Source organism: Heteronotia binoei, chromosome 12 (assembly GCF_032191835.1).
Source record: "Heteronotia binoei isolate CCM8104 ecotype False Entrance Well chromosome 12, APGP_CSIRO_Hbin_v1, whole genome shotgun sequence".
Classification (NCBI taxonomy): domain Eukaryota; kingdom Metazoa; phylum Chordata; class Lepidosauria; order Squamata; family Gekkonidae; genus Heteronotia; species Heteronotia binoei.
In genome coordinates, this window is record NC_083234.1 from 5,188,357 (window position 1) to 5,205,335 (window position 16,979).

General features: G+C 48.6%; 1 protein-coding gene across 1 annotated transcript in view; it reads left to right on the forward strand.

Moving 5' to 3' along the window:
• ZBTB16 (zinc finger and BTB domain containing 16) overlaps positions 1-16,979 on the forward strand; it is a 285,483-nt gene that overhangs the window by 172,441 nt on the left and 96,063 nt on the right. Inside the window, exon 4 of the mRNA XM_060251069.1 lies at positions 4,877-4,963. Coding sequence (XP_060107052.1) covers positions 4,877-4,963 — 87 coding nt within the window. The remainder of the gene's footprint in view (positions 1-4,876; positions 4,964-16,979) is intronic.

Genomic DNA, 16,979 nt, shown 5'->3' on the forward strand with positions numbered 1-16,979 from the left:
TAGGATGAGTATTGTCTCCTCAGGCTGAAAATGGCTCTCCAGGGTCTCAGGCAGAAGTCTTTCACATCCACCTACTGCCTCATCCTTTTACCTGGAGATGCCAAGGATTGAACCTGAGACCTTCTCCATGCCACGCAGATGTTCTGCCACTGAGCCATAGCCCTCTCCCTTCTGTGTTCTAGACCTAGGCAACTTCCAGATGCCTTCTGATTTTTCTTCTTCTGGAAAGCTGGAGCCTTCCAAGAAGGTTTTTTTCCCCCTTCTGGATGAGAGAGAAATTGGGCAATCTTGCGTGTGGACTGATTCTGCTGTGCATTTTTTTAAAATGAGTTTTAATCCTTTCTGTTCTTTGGAAGGTGGTTTGAGGGGTTTTACCAAGAACCCCAATATATTTACAGTAGGGTCTCAAGGTCCCCCACTTGACCCACTTTCCCAGGACTTTTGTGTGTCTGCTGTTCTCCAAGATTCCTGGTGAAACTGTGCGGGCCAAATTATACTTTTAAAAAATGTTTCCGCCTGGTGTTCTGCCAGCCAGCACAAGCAGCTCCGTGCAAAGGGAGGGTGATGAGCTGAAAGCTACAGGCCAGGCAGAATGCCTCCCAGGTGCAAAGCAAGGTGTCCGTTGGCAAGAAAGTGAAGTCTTTCCTCCCAGGAGTTCTTAAAGAGACATGCTGAGTAGGGTTGCCAACTCTAGGATGGAAAATTCATAGAATCATAGAGTTGGAAGGGACCTCCAGGGTCATCTAGTTCAACCCCCTGCACAATGCAGGAAACTCACAAATCCCTCCCCCTAAATTCACAGTATCCTCATTCTGTCATATGGCCATCTAGCTTCTGTTCAAGAACCTCCAAGGAAGGAGAGCCCACCACCTCCCGAGGAAGCCTGTTCCACTGAGGAACCGCTCTAACGGTCAGGAAGTTCTTCCTAATGTTGAGCCGGAAACTCTTTTGATTTAATTTCAACCCATTGGTTCTGGTCCTACCTTCTGCTGGAGATTTGAAGATGGAGCCTGGGAAGAAGAAGAAGAATTGCAGATTTATACCCTGCCCTTCTCTCTGAATCAGAGACTCAGAGTGGCTCACAATCTCCTTTATCTTTTCCCCCCACAGTAGTCACCCTGTGAGGTGGGTGGGGCTGAGAGAGCTCTCCCAGAAGCTACCCTTTCAAGGACAGCTCTGAGATAGCTATGGCTGACCCAAGGCCATTCCAGCAGCTGCAAGTGGAAGAGTGGGGAATCAAACCTGGTTCTCCCAAATAAGAGTCTCCGCACTTAACCACTACACCAAACTGGTGGGGTTTAGGGAGAGAAGGAACCTCAGCTGGGCATGACTCCATGGAGTCCACCATTCCAAAGCGGCCATTTTTCTCCAAGAAGAAGAAAAAGAAGATATTGGATTTATATCCCGCCCTCCACTCTGAAGAGTCTCAGAGCGGCTCACAATCTCCTTTTCTTTCCCCCCTGCCCACAACAGACACCCTGTGAGGTGGGTGGGGCTGAGAGGGCTCTCACAGCAGCTGCTCTTTCAAGGACAACCTCTGCCAGAGTTATGGCTGACCCAAGGCCATGCTAGCAGCTGCAAGTGGAGGAATGGGGAATCAAACCCGGTTGTCCCAGATAAGAGTCCGTGCGCTTAACCACTACACCAAACTGGCTCTCCGCACCAAACTGGCTCTCCAGAGAACCAGTACTCGTAGTCTGCAATGTTGAGAGATCCTTAGGCCCTACCTGGAAGTAACACAAAAAACAGGAAACCACACGATGTATAAGTTGAGCAAAACACACAATGACACCATCTAATAATTACTACATTAGACACACTAATATGACTTAATTATTAATTGTATTCATCCAAGGATACTCTCACATCAATGCACACATAATGGAGTATCCGTAACTGCCACAATACCGCAGCTCCAATTTTCCAGTTGATGTTAAAAGTCTCTAATCCAATTGGGGGGGGGGGGGGGTTGTAGCAGGAACTCCTTTGCCTATTAGGCCACACACCCCTGGTGTAGCCAATCCTCCAAGAGCTCACAGTGTTCTTTGTACAGGGCCTACTGTAAGCTCCAGGAGGACTGGCTACATCAGGGGGGTGTGGCCTACAATGTAAAGGAGTTCCGTTTTTTTTTTTTAAAGCCCTGAATGCAATTAATGATTAAGCTATATAAGTGCGTCTAATGTAGTAATTATTACATGGTGTCATTGTGTGTTTTGCCCTACCTGGAAGTTGGCAACCTTATTTTCCAGGTTGAATGCAGCAACTCAAAAAAAAAAAAAAGGAAACTTTAAATGTTAACGAGGGATGTTTATTAGTTCCCTTTCCTTTCTTTGTTTGCTCCTCCTTTCTCTTCCTTCCCTCTAAATCCATGTTGGAGGTCGCCCGTTGGCAGCCCAATCCAAGCTAGACTTCCTTGGAACAGACGACTGCAACCTCCCAAATCTAACAATTGTGTTCACAGCTTTGGCCTAACGGCATATGCTTCAAAGGCTGTGTCTACGTTGTGGGCTCTATTTTTATCTGCTTAGTTACTTATCAGCTTTTAGGCATCCTGTCCTCACTCTCTCTTCTCCCCCCCCCCCCCTCCAATTATAGTGAGAGCCTGCGACCCAACAGACGCAGCCGCCCGTGTTGGTAACCATTTTCTAAGAAAGACCACAAATACCACACCTTACAGCTAGTTGTGGAAATATCTGTCGCTCTCGAGCTGCTCTGTCGTTGCTGCCACTTTCCTTATCTGATCAGCCGTAAACTTTCTTCCTCTGATGCGCAGACGGGATGTATGACAATTAGGGAATGTGGTATGAAAGGGGGGCGGGGAGGCAATTAAAACAAGATTAGTTACCACTCTGATAAGGCACTGACGGTTGGAATGATCATTCCACAAACACCCAGTTTCTCATTGATGCGCAACATTTTAAAGATAGAAAGTTGGTAGAGTCATTCATTTGTTTCCTTGGCACGTTATATGAGATCAGAGGGGAGGCCGCTCCATGCCATCCTCCCAGTACTGGGCAGACAGATGTTTGCCCGGTCAGTTGGTTTGAGGACAGACTTTGGAGCTGTTGGAGCTCAAACCAACTGTGAGCCGGGACAGGCTGCCTCCCAGTACTGGGGGGGGAGGGGGCACAGTGGGAGGATTTCTAGTGTCCTGGTCCCACTGATGGACCTTCTGATGGCACCTGTGTTTTTTGGCCACTGTGTGACACAGAGTGTTGGACTGGATGGGCCATTGGCCTGATCCAACGTGACTTCTCTTATGTTCTTATGTCTGTGGCAGTGATGCTCTGTACTCTTGGTGCTAGGGGCGGGCACAGTGGGAGGGCTTCTAGTGTCCTGGCCCCACTGATGGACCTCCTGATGGCACCTGTGTTTTGTGACACAGAGTGTTGGACTGGATGGGCAATTGATCTGATCCAGCATGGCTTCCCTTATGTTCTTATGTCTGGGGCAGTGATGCTCTGTACTCTTGGTGCTTAGTGGGGGCACAGTTGGAGGACCGCTAGTGTCCTGGTCCCACTGATGGACCTCCTGGTGGCACCTGGGGTTTTTTAGACACTGTGTGACACAGAGTGTTGGACTGGATGGGCCATTGGCCTGATCCAACATGGCTTCTCTTATGTTCTTATGCCTGGGGCAGTGATGCTCTGTATTCTTTGTGCTTGAGAGGGGCAACGGTGGGAGGACTTCCAGTGCCCTGTCCCCACTGATGGACCTCCTGATGGCACCTGGGTTTTTGGCCACTGTGTGACACAGAGTGTTGGACTGGATGGACCATTGGCCTCTCTTAGGTTCTTTTGTCTGGAGCAGTGATGCTCTGTCTTCTTGGTGCTTGGGGGGGCACAGTGGGAGGGCTTCTAGGATCCTGGTTCCACTGATGGACCTCCTGATGGTGTCTGTTTTGGGGGGGCAACTGTGTGACACAAAGTGTTAGACTGCATGGGCCACTGGCCTGATCCAACATGGCTTCTCTTAGGTTCTTATGTTCTTATCAAGAGGACCACAGTGGAGTTTGCTACCTCTGCAGCTCTCTGTAGGACTGCTGGTCTCCAGTGGCATTGGCAAGTGTTCTGGTCCAGCGTCGCAGCAGTGTGCATGAACTCGGAAGTCCCTGGTTCAAATCCTGCTTCTGCCATGATTCAACGGGCTCACACAAAGAAGGAATCACAGGAATCATGGCAAAGCACAAATTGGAAACCTGTGAATGAATGACTAAGATGCGCAATAATTTCAGTAAACTATTTAGAATGTTTGAATGAAAAAAAAATATCGATATATTTCAATAAATAACAGTAGAAAGAACTAATTTTTAAAGACTACATTTTTAGCAAAATTCTTAAAGTGATGCCAAATAGTTAGTCCCCTGTGCAACCATCAGTCGTTTCCGACTCTGGGGTGACGTCGCATCACAACGTTTTCATGGCAGACTTTTTACGGGTGGTTTGCCATTGCCTTCCCCAGTCATCTACACTCCCCCCCAGCAAGCTGGGGACTCATTTTACCGACCTCGGAAGGATGGAAAGCTGAGTCAACCTCGAGCCGGCTACCTGAACCCAGCTTCCACCGGGATCGAACTCAGGTCGTGAGCAGAGAGTTTGGACTGCAGTACTGCAGCTTTACCACTCTGTGCCACGGGGCTCTCCCGCCCTGCAACGTACATATATTAACTTGTCTTGAAGATACATGCTAAAGAACTTTGGGACCGAGTTTTGCGTTGATCTCCGTTGACTGTGAGGATGGCCAGCTCTGCATTTGAGTCCCTTCTTCGCATAAGGATCAGTTTCATGCCAGATATGTTTAAATCTCAAGGTTTTGGGGGTTTTTTTGCAGATAGCTTTTTATAACACCCTCTCTCTCTCTTTCTCTCTCTTTCTAGCGGGTGCCAAAGCCTTTGTATGTGATCACTGTGGTGCGCAGTTCTCGAAAGAAGACGCTCTGGAGAGTCACAGGCAAACACACACCGGTAAGTTTTGGTTGCTCCCCTCCACCCCTGTCTTCTAAAACCCGGGAGGTTTTTTCGGTAGCAGGTACTCCTTTGCCTATTAGGCCACACACCCCCTGATGCAGCCAATCCTCTGAGAGCTTACAGGGCTCTTCGTACAGGGCCTACTGTAAGCATCAGGAGGATTGGCTACATCAAGGAGGTGTGGCCTAATATGCAAAGGAGCTCCTGCTACAAAAAAAGCCCTGCCTGAAACAACAGCAAATCTGCAGAGCTGCGGTGTCCTCCCGGAATTTCTGGAAAGGCCCTGTCATTAAGGAGTTGGTTCCTCTTTACGGTGACTCTGCACATGCCCTGGTAACAGCCAAACCGCTTGCATCCAAACCACTAGCTAACCGTTGGTCTCCAAGGCTCGGGTGCTCCAGAATGCTTTTGTGGCCTTCGGCGTGGCACTTCAGCTTGGCCAGGAGTGGAGCAGGAAGCTCAAGATAGATGGTGGGAAACAAACTGTGGGGTGGGATGAACCATGACCTAGAGATGTGCTCTCCTACATTGAGCACCAGTTGGCAGCAGTTGCAAAAATTTAGATTCAGGTGGGACAGCCAGGTTGGTCTGAAGCAGCAGGACAAAGTGAAGAGGCGAATCAGGCGCCTTTAAGACCAACGAAGTTCAATTCAAGGTTTAAGCGTTCGTGGACATGCACACTTCTTCAGATACAATGAGATGTACCACTGTTCTTTCTGTTTCCATTTCAATGGATCTGAAAAAGCGTACGTGCTTTGCTCTGCTATGGCTAGACCTCACCTAGAGCATTGCGTCCTGTTCTGGGCACCACAATTTAAGCAGCAAGGTACAACGTGCCTAGAGGAGGGCAATGAAGATGGTGAGGGGTCTGGAGACCAAGTCCTACGAGGAAAGGCAGAAGGATCTGGGCATGTTTGGCCTGGAGAGGAGATGACTGATACCCTGTCAGATCTCTGGGGGCCAATCAGAAGCCTTGCTGTGCAAAAGCCCCACCTCACCCTCTCCACTTTTTAAGAACACTTGATAAGCACCAGGAAAGGTATTGGAGTGGAGATCTCTTCTCATTTTGGTCAGGAGGGAAGGGTCTCGCCAGGTGCCCATCCAGCCCTGCTGAAGGGCAGTGAATAATTTTGACCTCTTCTGTTTTGCTGCATTAAATTGGAGAGTTCAGCTAGGAATGCGTCTCCGCTTCCAAGCATCCATGCATCTCCGTGACATGTGAGATGCAGATGGTATTTGCTGTTGGTGCTCTGGTTGTCTCACTCGCCTTGGCTCCATTTCAGCGCGTGGAAAGTTCTCGTCGGCTCTCAAAACTGGAGTGGGAAGTTAGTGGGCCACGGTCAGGCTAATGACACAGGCACCCAAAGAGTTTCAATCTTTTCTTTTCCCTATTGTGTGGGAAGGGCTGGACCTCTGATCCTCCAGTGGAGAGGAATACCCTTTTGAGAGAGCCAGTTTGGTGTAGTGGTTAAGTGTGCGGACTCTTATCTGGGAGAACCGGGTTTGATTCCCCACTCCTCCACTTGCACCTGCTGGAATGGCCTTGGGTCAGCCGTAGCTTTCACAGGAATTGTCCTTGAAAGGGCAGCTGCTGTGAGAGTCCTCTCAGCCCCACCTACCTCACAGGGTGTCCTGTTGTAGGGGAGGAAGATAAAGGCGATTGTGAGCCATTCTGAGATTCGGAGTGGAGGGCAGGATATAAAACCAATGCCGTCGTCGTCTTCTTTTGATAAACAGCGTGTGCAACACCTGCTTGCTCAACTGCTTGCTCAATTGCTGGTTTCAGTGTCTTCGGTTGTGCTCACCTGACTTGGGATGTGTGAGCAGGAATTTTCCCACCATGCAGAGACATGGGAAAAACTGCTTCACTGCAGATACCCAATAGAGCCTTCATATTGCCTCTCCCATGTGCCCCAGCCCCCTCCCCCCCCTCCTTGTTCAATGAAACCTGCTTTGAAGAAAAGGACTGGAGGAGGGGCATGATGACGTTATACAAAACTGGAAGGGCTGTCATTTAGAACAGGACAAAGATTGGTTCCAGAGGGCAGGACTAGACCTACTAATGGGCTTCTATCACAGGAGGCCAGATTTTGGCTTGAACGTTAACAGTGACATTGAAGCCAATTGCCTGGCTAGGGCTGAGGGAGGGGGGTCTCTCTGGAGGTCTTCAAGCAGAGCCATGTGCTGGGCTGCTCAGAGCTTTTTTTGAGCAGAGAAGCAGTTCTAGCTGGCTTGGTGTCAGGGGGTGTGGCCTAATATGCAAATGAGTTCCTGCTGGACTTTTTCTACCGAAGAAAGCCCTGTGTGCAGCAGTGGTGATGTCAGAGTGTCTGGCACCCTAGGCAAGACTAATTTCCGGAGCCCCTCTCCCCCCATACACTGATAATGTCACCAAGTCACACGGGGGTGCCCAATTTGGCACCCCCAGAAGGCCAGCGCCCTAGACAATTTCCTAGTTTGCCCAGCGGCAGGGCCGGCCCTGTGTCAGGGGGTGTGGTCTAATATGCAAATTGATCCCTGCTGGGCTTTTTCTACAAAAAAGCCCTGGGGTTGTTGATTTCCCACAGTGAGCATCGAAAGACCTTTCTGTCCCAGGATTCTGTCGGTGCAATCCTAAGCAAAGTTGCACCCTTCTAAGCCCATTGGCCTCAACATGGACTTCAAATGGTATAACTTTGCTTAGGATGGCACCGTATAAGATACTGTGGATGTGAAGCTGCCCAGTTTGAGTGTGGATGGAGCAGTTCCTTCATATAAATCCTTATCTTTGAGGGCCACGTGTGGTTGAGACTGTACATCTTTGGCGTGCCCCCCAGATTATCTTGTTCAAAGCCCTTCTAACAATTAGTTCTTATGATAACAGCGAGCAGGGCTTTTTTTGTAGCAGGAACTCCATTGCATATTAGGCCACACCTCCCTGATGTAGCCAACCCTCCTGGAGCTTACGGGAGTCCCTGTACTGAGAGCCCTGTAAGCTCCTGGAGGATTGGCTACATCAGGGGTGTGGGGTCTAATATGCAAAGGAGTTCCTGCTACAAAAAAAGCCCTGATTGGGGGGGGGGGGACATTGAATTGGGAGCGAGGTCTGAACTGGTGGTTGAGGAGCTTGGAAGGGGTACATGGGGAAAGATCAGTTGGCATTTCACATCTTGCAACAAGAGGCCTGTGGAATTGTGGCAGAAGTCATACTGCAAGAATCTCCTCTGTCCTTTTTTTGCCGATTTCACAGCCCCACAGTCCAGGTGGAGGCAGGGACATTATTCACACTTTGAGTATTGCCCTGCAGTTCTGCAAAGTGAAACTGAATCAGGAGATACTTTGTTCCATCCAGGACTGCATTAGGCCGGCAAACCTTTTTAGTACTGATAAAGCAATGAAAGTCGGTTGGAACATATAAATCAGCCGATGGAAATTTAATGTGTTGGGATTCTCTTTCGGCTTTAAACCGCGTGGTCCATTTTCAGAGCCAAGGATGCTGACAAGCGGGAGTCACGTTAATGTGCATGTTTGAGGACAGGATGGATGACAGGCTCTTATTTGACTCAGGAACATTATTGGTGCAGTAAAAGGTGATAAATTTTGGAATAATTGCGCTTCAAAAGTAGTGAGACGGTTGAGTTTTGCGAGTGATAGTGTAGTTTGTTACAAATGCAGTTAATAGCTTTGGATCTCCGGTGGGATGCAGGCGAATCACCTACATAAGAAGGTAAGAGAAGCCATGTTGGATCAGGCCAATGGCTCATCCAGTGCAACACTCTGTGTCACATAAGAACAGAAGAGAAGCCATGTTGGATCAGGCCAATGGCCCATCCAGTCCAACACTCTGTGTCACATAAGAGAAGCCATGTTGGATCAGGCCAATGGCCCATCCAGTCCAACACTCTGTGTCACATAAGAACGTAAGAGAAGCCATGTTGGATCAGGCCAATGGCCCATCCAGTCCAACACTCTGTGTCACATAAGAACATAAGAGAAGCCCTGTTGGATCAGGCCAATGGCCCATCCAGTCCAACACTCTGTGTCACATAAGAACGTAAGAGAAGCCATGTTGGATCAGGCCAACAGCCCATCCAGTCCAACACTCTGTGTCACATAAGAACATAAGAGAAGCCCTGTTGGATCAGGCCAATGGCCCATCCAGTCCAACACTCTGTGTCACACAGTGGCCAAATTTAAAATCCAATGACAGAATAACAAAATTAACAAATTGAGCAAACCTGTGATCATGAGCCGCTGAAAAGCAAGCATGTTGGAAGATACTCCATTATAGAGCCTCCCAAATTTGCACAATGTTGGGGCTCTCCTCACCTTCTAAGGAAGCCCATTACAGAGGATAGGTGTGGCCATAAAGAAAGAGGGAGCTCAAACAGAGGAGGGTTGGATGAACTGTTTATTTCCCCTGGGTGGGAGATTGGAGCTGTCCTGTGGGTGCATAAGCGTTATTTGGAAACTGGACCAGAATCAAATGTTTAGCATTATGAGTGTTCAATAGCTCTGGCTTTATGGTCTGAGTAGGTACCTGAGGAGGGGCTGTGTCTCAGTGGCAGAGCATCTGCTTGGCCTGCAGGGGGTCCCAGGTTCAATCCCCTGCATCTCCAGTGAAAGGGCAAGGCAGTGGGTGATGGGAAACAGAGCCAGTTTGGTGTAGTGGTTAAGTGTGTGGACTCTTATCTGGGAGAATGGGGTTTGATTCCCCACTCCTCCACTTGCACCTGCTGGAATGGCCTTGGGTCACCCATAGCTCTCTTATCTGGGAGAACCGGGTTTGATTCCCCATTCCTCCACTTGCACCTGCTGGAATGGCCTTGGGTCAGCCAGAGCTCTGGCAGAGGTTGTCCTTGAAAGGGCAGCTGCTGTGAGAGCCCTCTCAGCCCCACCCACCTCACAGGGTGTCTGTTGTGGGGGAGAAAGATAATGGAGATTGTGATCCACTCTGAGATTCGGAGTGGACGGCGGGATACAAATCCAGTATCATCATCTTTTCCATCTTCTTCTTTTCACTTTCCCTATGAAGAAAGGTTGAAACGCTTGGGGCTCTTTAGCTTACAGAAACGTCGACTGCGAGGTGACATGATAGAGGTTTACAAGATTATGCCTGGGATGGAGAAGGTAGAGAAAGAAGTCCTTTTCTCCCTTTCTCAGTGTGGCTTCCTTCCTTCCGATTTCACACTATCTGCCCGGGGGTTGCAAGTGGCATCGGTGTTTTCGCGCAGCAAAAAGAAACCTCTAAAAAACAGTTTCTGTTTGCTGTGCAAAAACACTGACGCTACCGGGGCAGGTAGGTGTGAAATCGGAAAGAAACCCTGATGAGAAGAGGAACGTGAGAACGGTGTAAGGTCAGTGGCAAACAGGTCTCACTTTGTTGGACCAAGATTCTGATTCAGGAGAAGGCAGCTTCCTGTCTTTATGTGTACCCTTCACGACTCACACTGGGCAGGAGTGATCTTCATACTTGGATCAGTAAGCTGATAAGGGAGCATCATAGGGTTGCCAATCCCCAGGTGGGGGCAGGGGATCCCCCAGTTTGGAGGCCCTCCCCCGCTTCAGGGTCATCAGAAAGCGGGGTGGGGGGGGAGGGGAGGGAAATGTCTGCTGGGAACTTTATTATTCCCTATGGAGATTTATCCCCATAGAAAATAATGAATTGGTCCGCGGGTGTCTGGGGCTCTGTGGGGGGGCTGTTTTTTGAGGTAGAGGCATCTAGTGACTCTCCCCAAAATAACTCTCAAGTTTCAAAACGATTGGACGAGGGGGTCCAATTCTATGAGCCCCAAAAGAAGGTGCCCCTATCCTTCATTACTTCCTATGGAAGGAAGGCATTGAAAGGGTGTGCTGTCCCTTTAAACGTGATGGCCAGAACTCCCTTTGGAGTTCAATGATGCTTCTCACAGCCTTGATCTTGGCTCCACCCCTAATGTCTCCTGGCTCCACCCCCCAAAGTCTCCTGGCTCCAGTCCCAAAGTCCCCAGATATTTCTTATATTGGACTTGGCAACCCTAGAGCATCAGGTAGCAGCACTATTGGTGAAACCTTCCAAATGAAATGATTTCTCTTGAGTCATTTGTATCCCTTGAATCCCCCCCCACACACACACACACACACAAGAAAACCTCTCTGCCTGCTGCTGAAATGCTATTCACAGCATTTCGCGGAGGGGGGCATTTGTGTTTTCTGAGGCGGTTATTGGTGAAGTCTCTATCTGGCCCTTGGAAACGGAGGAGAATAGAGTTGCCAGTTACCAGGTTTCACTGGTGACCTTGGGATGGGGGTGGGTGGGTTTTACTCTGGGGACAGATTAAGTATGTTTTGATTTAAAACCTTGGGACGAGAACATCCCCGGCTGCCAAGCAGAGCTGCGTCTCTGCCAGAGCTCAGATGGTGACATGAAAATGTAGAATGGAAGAACACAAATAGGCAACTCTGGGTCAGCGCGACCCGAGCGGAGTGGGTTTATCATCACCTCCTTGAGCTGTAAACAAGTGCTTCTCGGTTACATGTCAGAGGCAGACTGCATGGCCGGAGAGAGCCCCCTCTTGCTAAGAAATTGATAGCTTCCTCTGGTTGGGAATGACTGCCTGGAGGATGGAAATCTTCACTTCTGGGCAGTTACTTAGCAAAAGGGACACTTCTTGCAGCACTGCTGTTCTTCAGAGTGGACCTACAAGCCTTAGGGCTAGGCTCTAACAACGCTGATGTACTCCTTGGCTTCTGTTTTCACTTAATTTGTTCCCCATACGAACCCCAGAGAGCACTGAGGTCAGCAGGGAAAGACCTGTTGACTATCCCAGGGCCGAAGGAAGCAAGACTGCAGAGTACCCGTACTCGAGCCTTCTCTGTTGTGGCCCCACACCTGTGGAACCAGCTCCCAGAGGAAGTACGGGCCCTGCAGGACTTTGACCGTTTCCGCAGGGCCTGCAAGACCTTCTCTTTAGTGAAGCCTTCACCGACTAAACACTGAGAGTCTGCTTAAATGATTTTTGTTATTGGTCAGAACAGCACCAAGATGTAGATTGTATTGTTTTATTGCTTTTAGAATTTTAATTAATTTTTATCTACTGTTAAGGTATTATATCATTTGTTATATTGATTAATGTTGTTAGCCGCCCTGAGCCTGCCTCGGCGGGGAGGGCGGGATGTAAATAAAAGGTATTATTATTATTATTATTATTATTATTATTATTATTATTATTATTATTATTATTATTAATTGGTCAGCCAAGGCTGAGATCACACACACTGTCTAATGCACTTTCAATGCACTTTCTAACGGGATTTTGCCAGTTCACACAGTAAAATTTATTTGGAAAATGCCTTGAAAGTGGATTGAAAGTAGATTATTTAGTGTGTGAGTCTGTGATCACAGGTCCAGTTGCCTTTTTTGCTTTTTTAGCTTTAGCACAAGGCAGTTTAAATGAGCGTTGGGCTGAGTGTCCCCTCTAAGCTGAGTTAGCGTGAGCTAGCTCACAGATTTTTAGCCTCCAGCTCACACATTTTTGTCCCAGCTCAGGAAGGAGGACCCCAGAGCACACTAATTTATGCAGGAGCTCACAACTTTTATGCCAATAGCTCACAAAGTTGAATTTTTGCTCGCGAGACTCTGCGGCTTAGAGGGAACTTTGGTTGGGCTGTGTATTAGTTCAGCTGCCCCAGATTCTGAGGAACATTTCAGGAGAGCAGCTGGGTCAGAACGGGTCTATCTATGATGCCAATGCATCAACAACTTTGGCATAATTGCCGTCCCACATCTCGGCATAATGCTAGAGCAATTTGCCACTTATGTTCCTCCCATCACATAATGACTCTTCTCCACCTCGTGACTGGATGGGACTTGTAGCTGTTGGCAGGGAGGTGAAGATGCTCTGTTCTCTTTGTCTTGAGTCAGTGGGTCAAAGTCCACAGCTGGGCATCCCCTGAGGCCCACAGCTGGATACCAAGTCATTGTTGCATGGAGTCCTGGAACCAGGCACCCTCCACCCAAGTCTTCTCTTTTGCAGGGTAAAACATAAAATGCAGTTTAGCCAAGCTTCCCCCACAGGACGTGTTTTGACTTTCCATCTGTCTTTTCCCTCTTCCTGACTAGAATGGAGAAAAACATACAGTCAAAACATTAAAAGTGGGCCTTAGTCTGGAATTAAAAATGGCTGCCGGTGTTTGGGTCTTGGAAGGTGCTTCAGTAGTATCACCTCTTTTAAGTCCTTGGCTTCCTGGGGGATGGTTTACACGTAGGGATAGGGTTGCCGGGTCCCCCCATCCATCATTGGGAGATAGTGTTGCCAGATTCAGGTTGAGAAACTCCTGGAGATTTGGGGGGTGGAGCCTGGGAAGGACAGAGACCTCAGTGGGGTACAGTGCCATGCAGCCCCCCCCCCCCCAAAGCAGCCATTTCCTCCAGGAAATGGCGGTTTAAATGAGTGTTGGGCTCAGTGTTCCCTCTAAGCTGAGTTAGCGTGAGCTAACTCTGTGTCCGGAGATGAGTCCTCCCAAATGGCTAGAGCGTCTGGGAAAAGCATAGAGTTTCCCTGGAAACGCCTAGAGAGGCCGCTGTGTGCCATCACGATGACGTCACTTCCAACACCAATTTGGGCCGGCTGATTGGGAACCTCCCAGGTGGGTGATCCCTCACCTGGACCAGGGGTTTGGCAGCGCAAAGGCTAGCATCCCTACGTGGAGGTGGTTACCTCTAGAGTGGGTGAGCTTTTTTGAACAACCTCTTTCTTGTCGTTTTCCAATCAGATGTATGTCACCAAATGGAGACAGCTGCCAAAGAGACCTTCTCTTCTTTTCGTGACAGATTCTATTTCTGTTCAGGATGTGACAAACTACATTTTCCCCCCTTTTAATAATAAAAAAAGTATCTATAAATGTTTAGGTGGAGTTTCATCTCTGCCAGTTTTTTGTTCGGTTTTTGCATCACTTGGCCTGGCTTTTGCATCAGTAAGAAAAAGGGTTTGGCATCCTTCCATACCTGGGAAGAAAGGGAGGGGGGGACTTTTTCTTTTTCAGATTAAAAAAGGAAACATATCACTGGCAGACGCTTGTAGCTTGCCCCTGGAATTCAGATTTCACGGGGTTTGCATGAGCTGTCTCTTTCCTTTCTAAAAAAAATTGTAGTCGCGGTTGACTTTTCTAAATATCAGAGGTGATTTGTATAGGATTTCCAGGGTCGTGCCAAAGTATTTCACATGAGTGGACGGCTGATCGCAAAGTGCTGCGTAATGCCATCCCCGCTTGGGAGACGCAGCCGTGGCCTTATGTTTCTACAGTCAGTGCTCTGGCATGGATTTACTCCTGACCTAATTCCATTCTCGGCTACAACAGGGACATCTTTGGTACCTAATATAGAGTGGATTTTTTTAGCATTTGGCTTCTCTGACCTGGTAGCAAGTCCTTCGCAGTTTGATTAATGAGTCGAGCGGTGCTCCTTACTCTGGAACAGGCCAACTCCCAGAGACTGGGGTGAAAACTACTTCTGGGCACTGTAATCCTGTGTGAGCTTTGCCTGACGGTCTTAAGCCATGCCTCGGTTCCTACTTGAGAAAAGAAACAAGAAAGGTTCTGACAAAAGTCCATGTTGCAACTCTTTTGGTGTAGTGGTTAAGTGTGCGGACTCTTATCTGGGAGAACCGGGTTTGATCCCCCACTCCTCCACTTGCACCTGCTAGCATGGCTTTAGGTCAGCCTTAGTTCTTGCAGAGGTTGTCCGTGAAAGGGCAGCTTCTAGGAGAGCTCCTTCAGCCCCATCCACCTCACAGGGTGTCTGTTGTGGGGGAGGAAGGTAAAGGAGATTGTGAGGCGCTCTTTGGAGACTCTTCGGAGTGGAGTGCGGGATATAAATCCAATATCTTCTTCTTCATCTTCTTCTTTTTGAGAGCCAGTTTGGTGTAGTGGTTAAGTGTGCAGACTCTTATCTGGAAGAACCGGGTTTGATTCCCCACTCCTCGGCTTGCACCTGCTGGAATGGCCTTGGGTCAGCTAAAGCTATTGCAAGAGTTGTCTTTGAAAGGGCAGCTGCTGTGAGAGCCCTCTCAGTCCCACCCACCTCCCAGGGTGTCTGTTGTGGGGGAGGAAGATAAAAACGATTGTAAGCCGCTCTGAGTCTCTGATTCAGAGAGAAGGGCAGGATATAAATCTGCAGTCTTCTTCTTTTGCCCGAGGTGCACCTTGTGGTGCAAAGTTACATTTTGTTTTTGCCTTGGCAGAACGGGTGTGCTCGATCAGGTGCCCAAAGCGTGGTATGTTGTGACTGATCCTGAAAAATCTTTGACAAAGGAATGCCCCAAGGCAGATTGACAATCATGGCAGCTGGGGCTTTTTTTCCGGCAGGCTACTAACCTGGCCTTCCCAGGCCGAGCCTGCCCAGTGCACAACTTTCAGAAGTTGGTGGAAGGCTAAGAATAAAACTTGACCCACACCAAACTAAATAGACTTCCAATTGTTCTGTACATGTAAATGTGCTGGGAAACCATCATGTTCCTTCCAGTCAGTACAAAGTCCTCCGTTGGTAAATTTTGCTTTCATGCTGAGCATCCAAACGGGTGGGAAGCAGTGGTATGTGCGAAAAGGATCTCGGGGTCTTAGTGGATCATACGCTGAACATGAGTCAACAGTGTGATGCGGTGGCTAAAAAGGCAAATACAATTTTGGGCTGTATCAACAGAAGTCTAGTGTCCAGATCACGTGATGTGATGGTATCGCTTTGCTCTGCTCTGGTAAGGCCTCACCTGGAGTATTGTGTTCAGTTTTGGGCACCACATTTTAAGAAGGATCTAGACAGGATGGAACGGGTCCAGAGGAGGGCAACGAAGATGGTGAGGGGTCTGGAGACCAAGTCCTATGAGGAAAGGTTGAAGGAGTTGGGGATGTTTAGCCTGGAGAGGAGGCAGCTGAGAGGTGATAGGATCACCATCTTCAAGTCCTTGAAGGGCTGTCCTATAGAGGATGGTGTGGAATTGTTTTCTGTGGCCCTGGAAGGTAGGAGCAGAACCAACGCGTTGAAATTAAATCAAAAGAGTTTCCGGCTCAACATTAGGAAGAACTTCCTGACCGTTAGAGCAGTTCCTCAGTGGAACAGGCTTCCTCGGGAGGTGGTGGGCTCTCCTTCCTTGGAGGTTTTTAAACAGAGGCTAGATGGCCATCTGACAGCAATGAAGATCCTGTGAATTTAGGGGGAAGTGTTTGTGAGTTTCCTGCATTGTGCAGGTGGTTGGACTAGATGACCCTTGAGGTCCCTTCCAACTCTATGATTCTATGGGTGTGTCTTTTGGGGGATCTCCCAGAATAAAATCGTCTGGTCTAGGCATGCTCAAACACTCACCATTCAGCTTGCACCCTGTTTGCTGGCCACGAACAAGGGACTGGATTTTTCAGTGATCCGTTCGACTGTTCATCAGCGCATCCATGGCTATTCAACAGGCTTCTCCCCCTGTTATCAATTTCAAAACATCCAAATGCCTTTGGGTGCCACAGCAGGGAGGGAAAGGCCAAGGAAATGATGGGTCACTCTGTTTTCACAGCCTGTTCATTTAATCTGTCCCAAATTGTAGAAACCACCTGTAAATTGAGAGCCAGGGTACTGTGGTGGTTAAGGGAGACTAGTATCTGAAAGACCTGAATTTTAATCCCAACTCATGCCGTGGAAGCTGTGGACACACTCTTTCATCCTTACCGTCCTCACAGGGTTGTTTTGAGAGTAAAATAGAGGAGAATGAGGAAGGAAGGAAGGAAGGAAGGAAGGAAGGAAGGAAGGAAGGAAGGAAGGAAGGAAGGAAGGAAGGAAGGAAGGAAGGAAGGAAGGAAGGAAGGAAGGAGAAGAAGAAGATACTGGATTTATATCCCGCCCTCCACTCTGAATCTCAGAGTCTCAGAGTGGCTCACCATCTCCTTTATCTTTCTCCCCCTTAACAGGCACCCTGTGAGGTGGGTGGGGCTGAGAGAGCTCTTAAGCAGCTGCCCTTTTCAAGGACAACCTCTGCCAGAGCTATGGGTGACCCAAGGCCATTCCAGCAGCTGCAAG